This window comes from Corvus cornix, chromosome 3, assembly GCF_000738735.6.
Source record: "Corvus cornix cornix isolate S_Up_H32 chromosome 3, ASM73873v5, whole genome shotgun sequence".
In the NCBI taxonomy this organism is placed as follows: Eukaryota; Metazoa; Chordata; class Aves; order Passeriformes; family Corvidae; genus Corvus; species Corvus cornix.
Window position 1 is genome coordinate 108,038,701 of NC_047056.1, and position 6,746 is coordinate 108,045,446.

The 6,746-nt window shown below is 46.0% G+C and overlaps 1 protein-coding gene across 2 annotated transcripts in view; it reads right to left on the bottom strand.

Moving 5' to 3' along the window:
- ATAD2B (ATPase family AAA domain containing 2B) overlaps positions 1-6,437 on the bottom strand; it is a 75,989-nt gene extending 69,552 nt beyond the window's left edge. Inside the window, exon 1 of one of the 2 annotated variants that reach the window (XM_039568852.1) lies at positions 6,049-6,437. In XM_039568852.1, coding sequence (XP_039424786.1) covers positions 6,049-6,204 — 156 coding nt within the window. In that variant the 5' untranslated portion in view covers positions 6,205-6,437. The remainder of the gene's footprint in view (positions 1-6,048) is intronic. The other variant, XM_039568851.1, reaches the window with a different exon arrangement.
- Between the last annotated feature and the right edge of the window lie 309 nt (positions 6,438-6,746).

The window sequence follows — 6,746 nt, forward strand, 5'->3', positions numbered from 1 at the left end:
ACAGCTTTACATTAGTTAGGCCATCAACAGACACTACTAGAAGCATAAAGCTGAAACCACAGAATTCAGTACAGGCTACAAGAACCATGGAACTTGGAGAAGCTTCTAAATTATGTAAGTCTAATAGGAGAACTAAAGCCGCCTCCTTCATACCAATTCAGCCAGAGTTGAAGCTATTACAGCATACGCACACTCAGTGCAAAACGAAAAGGCTTACAGAAGATTACACATTAATCTTACAACTGGTTGAAAAGTTGCCTGTTTTAGTAACTAGCAAGCAGAAAGAAACTGAATTTATTCATAAAAAGAGTCCAAGCAAGTATAAATGCAAACCAACACTTGAACAATTTAAAGCAGAATTAATGGTTAAAATAAACCATGAAAATCCCATCAAAGGTAATGAAGACAATATTTCAAGAGTGAAGTCAGACTGAAAAATTGTTTAGAAAAACCAGCAAAGCATGAAGTGTACACAAAAAAAAAAGGATAAAAACATATTGTCAGCTCCCTTTGCAATAAATGGGTTCATGAGTGATATTACCCACAGAAAAAGTAATCCATTAGAGCTAAAACATCTAATAAACAATCAGTAATCTTTCAAAGAGTCACAGCTACAAAACAGCACACAAAATTCACAGCAATGAAAGCTTCAGCTCACTGATGCCTACTTGCTGCATGCTTTGGTTCCAGACAGGTTTTATAGTTTTACAGAGAAATCATTCAAAGCATCATTAGATTGGAATTAGAACTTTTCCACAGCATAGCAATCACTCAACAATTTAGGACAGGATGTGCAAAACCATACCACATGCAACTGAAACTGCAGGGGGATGGAGGTGATCAGAATATAATTACCTGAGCTAATTATCTTGCATAACCCCAAGCTGTATGAAACTCTTGCAAAATTGTAATGGGCTGTCTCACAGACATGGGTCAAACCTTCTGCTTGAAGTTCAAACAGAGACAGTAGATGGAGAAGTAGCTTTTATTAGTATTACTTTGGGACAAGCTCAATATTCAGAGGAAGCAATGCAGCACACAAAACTTCAACACCATTTCCTGAGTACTCTTTGGAGGTCTTATCCACTCACTGGATTAGCCCTTAGATCGCTTCCTTTGAAGGCCCTGGAACAGCCTGACAGCAAGGATAGCCAGCTTTTAACAGGATGCACCACTGCCTCCCAGAACAAACCATGGACACTTCAGAGGTGTCCTGACTTCTGAAAGCAGCCCGGACTGATATGGCAGGATATGTAAGAAGAATTCAAACTCAGGATAGCCCTTCAGAACCACTAAAGTATCATGAATGCCAACTGTATGGTATTTTGACAGAACCCTGAACAAAGATTGCTTCCAACAATTGCTCCATTTCCCACTGCTCGCAGCTGTATTAACACCACACAGCCAAGAAATGGCGTGCACGACTCATTTTAGAACACTGATTTTTCCCTGCTAAGTCCCCAAAGAGCAGCAGACCACTAAACCAGAAAGAACCGGAGATTTTATTGCACACCAAAAAGATGAGCTTTCCTGGGAATCTTCCTTTAAATTAAATTGTTTGGAATAACTTCACAAGGCTTTATATTTCAGGATGCATTTCAAAGAACTGTAAAAGCATTAGCCTCAGCACCTTTACTGATATTACTGCCAACTCAAACAGGAAGGCAATGCACTTCTTTAAAACACAGATATTGGACAGGAGCTTTTTTCTTGAAGAGCTTTATATGCAGGTGGCCGGCAAGTGTCATTTCTCCAGTATAAGGAGGAAAATCTAACTTTTTCTATAGCTTTATACTAAACAGCAGAGCATCCAGAACACCATGAGACACTTTGCACAGACAATGAAGAAAACATGCTAATTAGCATCTTTCATAAAGGAAAACTTAATTTTTAGAAAGCTCTACTGGTTACGTTTAAAACTTGTATTTTAAGAGAAATTATAGTAAGTTTTTAAAGTTAGTTTTTTATGTTTTCGACAGCTGACCATTAAAGGTTTTTCGAGGAGTAAAATGTAGCAACGAGTTTATGCTACAAAAGCTGCATTATCGCCCAGAAATCAGAAAACATTTCTATTGCTACAGACTGAGAAAGTACAGCGAGAGACACTGAAACACACGGGCATCACAGGGCACAAAAATGCTGCTTAGCTCTCTACCTTCCCACACTCCAGCACCCGATGTCACTCCTGCAGCCCCTGTTCGCTCCCATTAGCAATTAAGTACAATGGAGAGCTCTAGGTTGCACTGCGCAAGTTGAACGATGTTGGCAGCACTGCTTTTAGTGAGGATCATGTGTTACAATTATCACCGTGCCCTCAAGTATCTCTTAAGGCACTGCTAATGCTTTCTTGGCTAATTAAATTAAGCTAACCTTGTATACATTTCTAAAATGTCTAACTAGCACAGTGACGTGATTTAAGAGTGTTTATTACACAATAAATTCTTGATCAACACTTTTGATTTGTTGTGTAAGAAAAATCATTTCAATTGCCAAGGAAGCGTTACCAGCAATCGCAACTCAGTGTCTGAAAACATCAGACATTAGTAGATACAAAGTGCAAATTTAACCACTTATGGTCACAGGATCCCAAATTTTTTCACAGTACGAATAAAGTCCACTGGATCTGTAAGCCATAAAATTCTATGTCTCTGTAGAAGATTTTGATGAGTTTTTCTTCTCAGAAAGCTTTAGTATAAAGCTAGAACACTTCTCAAGTTTTAATGCTCAAAAGAAAAAAAAATGTATTTTTATATATGTATAATTTGTATAACAATAGAATATATATTTACGTAAGCATAGCTTCAACATCTACTAAATAGCGTGTAAGTCAGTCTTGGAAACAGGAAGAAAATAAAGCCCAGTTTTTCCCCTCTGTACCCTCTCTATGCACTCTGCTATGACATCATCTCAGACAATAAACTTCTTGGCTCCTTGATCCATTTAGTGAGGGATTTTGTTCATTTTAATCTGGCTTCTGGTCAGCAGACAGACACACACGTATTCATCTCCATCACTGACTGCATGGTCGCCAATCAATAATTCAAACCAGTTTACTTTTCAAAGCCTGATGTCATTGCTTTCTCCAAGCTGAGCAAGTACTACAGAGGGAATACACTGAACATGATAAAGGCATTTAGACAATTACAGTCCATTTCCACAAAATGTGTGTTGCTTCCAGATTCAGATCAAACAAAAAAGGACACCATTCACATGTAACTCAGCATAATATTGAAGCAGAATACTAGAAACTCAAGTTCTTGGGAGAGAATTAAGCCTATACTTATAAATGTATGCCAAAAAAAACCCCAAACAAATGAAAAAAAAACCAAAAACCACACACACACAAAAAAGTGTATCAGGAAAAGCCAAGAGGAAAAAATAAGAAGGAAAGGAAATAGATACAGAAGAGGTAGAAGGCAAGTCCTATCCCCTCATTTGGTCTACTCAGCATCTTACAGGATGCCATTAGGTTATTAACTCAGTTTTTGTTGCTAATAAGGAACAGACAGATGATCTTTTAAAACACATTCTGAAAGTTGGCTACAAGCACTCCCACTGAAGAGCATTTCACAGGAAGTCCAGGTCAGAAGCTCCATGCAAGAAAATTAAATCACACACTGCAAACAAGAAGCATCCCATCTCTGCCAGAGCTCCAAACTCAAGCTGCCTATTAACCCGATTAACTGCTGGTAGCAAGGCTGGTTTCCTGATGTGACACCCAAAAGATTTTAAAAGGACACACTGTTCCAAGTCAACTGCAAAAAAAAAAAAAAATTACATACAACTGCATGAAGATGATCCCAGCACGCTTTCTGAACACAGCCTCACTATCTGTCTCCCAACACTCACTTCCAAAAGCAAAGGCTTTGTCTCCTTACTGCTATACTTATTCATGTCCTAATCACTGAGATCCTTCTCTGGCACTACTTCAAGAAGATTCAGAAGCACAGAAAGACACTGTATTGCTGACAGCTCTTACATCTAAAGAATAAAAAGAGTTATACAGAAAGAACTTTAAAATACAGTGAGATATATATATACTTTATAAAACACACTGGATGGGGGAAATAAGAAAAAAAAACTGTTCTTGGATAACTTCAGCTCATATTTGGCAATTACATCTTAAAAGGAAAGAAAAATTCCACCTCAAACGCATGAGATTTGTTGTGAAGTGAAACAAGTTCATTCCCACACACCAAAATTTACATTTAACTTTAGAAGAAATGCTCTTTTAGAAGTGTGGGCAATATCCTGGGAAGTATTTACAATATTTTACACTATTTTGCACTATCTCCTTTCCTTACACCATGACAATAACATAATGTAAACATTTTAGTGATTTGTAGTTAAAAAAAAACACATTCAGTAATTAAAAATACTTGGAAAGAAGCCCAAGCTAGTTTTCTTAGCACCAGTAAACTCCCTGAGAAGTAAGCCGGTAAGGGTTACTTCAAATTTTGCTTCACAAACCACAAGACCCACGATATGAATAAACAGAAACTGCACACTAGAACAAGCAGAACAGCTTTTTACAGCTATGGTGCTGCATCCCCAGGAGTCCACTGAAATTAAACAAGGAAGAGATAGGGAACAAGGAAAATATGGGGGAAGGGAAAAACGGTGAAGTATGAAAGGACTGAAAGAGAAGCATAGAAGGTATAGGATATCTCATATAAGTGATTTGTATTTGGTTTAGTATTTTAGACCAAATGGATGGGGTAAAAGGTTTTCTGAGAATTCCAGGTGTCATCCTTCTGATCTGCCTCTGGCTGCTGCTGCTGCTGTTTTTCTACTCGGCTGATTAACTTCCTCCTTTTCAGGGCAGGGACGCGGTCAGTCAGTGCAGGACTGCCAAACACTCGGACCCCCCAATTTCACTTCCATATTTATATTGTTTTTATAATATACACGCAGAGCAGGCAGCTATAAATACTAGTCTAAACCTTTAAAGCAATACACGAAGTTGCATCAACCGAAGAAAAAGTCCTGCCTACAATTCCTCCTGTGGGAGGAATTTCTTCACAGAAAGGATCATTAAACATTGGGAACGGGCTGCCCAGGGAGGCGGTGGAGTCACCCGCCCTGGAGCTATTTAAGGAAAGACTGGATGTGGCACTCAGTGCCATGGTCTGGTTGACAAGGTGGTGTTGGGTCATAGGTTGGACTCCATGATCTCAGAGGTCTTTTCCAGCCTCATTGATTCTGTGATTCTTCGATAATTAAAAACAAAAATTTGCACGTTTTGTCAACAGAGCTGTTTATAGACACGGAAGAAAGGAGACTCCCGAATTCTTTCTTCCGGTTAGAGTTTACCAAATGGTAATTCCCCAAATCGGGCTGTAGAATTTCACTTGCCGTTAGCCCGTCTAACCAAAGCTACCACAGAGAGTTCGGCTGGGAAAGCATTCAACTTAAACTTGATAGTAAAAATCATACCCTCCGTGCCACAAAAACGGGCCGGGGAGCTTTCCCGAACACCAGCTTCCTCCGGTAGCAGCCGCCAGCCAAATGGAGGTCATTTAGGGAAAAGGGGAAAAAAAAAAAAAAAAAACAACAAACACACACATACACACAAACCAAAGCCGGCCGAGGTTTATTGCGAAGTTGCTGCGGGCGCAGCTCCCAACTTTTGTCTAGCGGCGGCAGCGCCGGGCGCGGCCGCAGGGGGAGCCCCGCGCCGCCGGACCCCTCCGGACCCCCGCCCGCCGCCGACCCCGCCGGGCACCGGCACCGCGGCCACTCCGCCGCCCGTGTCGCCTCCGCCGCCCCCGCCCCTGTCAGCGGCCCCCCGCCGCCCCGGCGCTGGCCCCGCAGGGACTGCGGCTCTCCGCAGCCGCCCCCCGCGTCCCCGCCCGGCTCCGCGGTGCCTCCTCGCCACGGGCTGCCCGTCGGCCCCCCCGTCCCTCCGACAGCCGTCTCGGCACCCGCCCCCCGCCGGCTCCCGTGCCCGCGGCCGCCCCCCCCGGCACCAACAACGCTGCCCCCAGCGACTCCCCGGCCTCGCCGCCTCCCTCCATCCCGGTCCCCCGCGGATCCCGCGGTCCTCACCCGCGCTGCCGCCCGCCTCCTCCAGCCCGGCCGCATCTGCCTTGGTGCCCCTCTTAGAAGACCGGGTGCGGGACGAGATGAAATGGCTGCCGGCCCCGGCCGCCGCGGCCGCCGCTTTGCCCAGGGGCGCAGAGAGCTCTTCCTGGTGTTCACCATGGCCCCGGCGAGGGGGGACACGGGGGGCGCCGCCGCCGCCGCCGGCGCGGAGGGAGGAGGGAGGGAGGGCGGACAGGCGGGGGCTCGGGCAGGGAGGGGAAGGGGAGGGAGAGGGGGAAAGGGGGGAGGAGGGAGGAAGGAAGAAAAGCCCTCCGGGGAAGCCGCTCCGCCGGGCAGAGGCGCAGTCGGAGCCGCGCCGGCTCCTCCCGCCGCTGTCGCCGCCGCCTCTCGGGCTCAGCCCGGCTCTAACTGGCCGCCATTACTGTCCCTGCTCCCTTTCTCTGCCCGCTCCGCGCCGCCCCCGCCAGCCGCCGCCGGGGGGCGCTGCGGCCCCGGCGCGGCCGTTCTATCCCGGCGCCGCGCGCTCTATGGGCCCGGCCCGGCTCGGCCCGGGGGAGGCGGCAGCGGCCGCGGGTCCCCCGGGAGCGGCTCCGGCTCCGCGGCGGGGACCCACACAGCCCCAGGGCCCCGCCGCGGCCTGGCCAGAGCCTGGCGAGCCACCGGCCGGGCCTGGCCCGGCGTGACCCCGCGGGGCGGGAGAG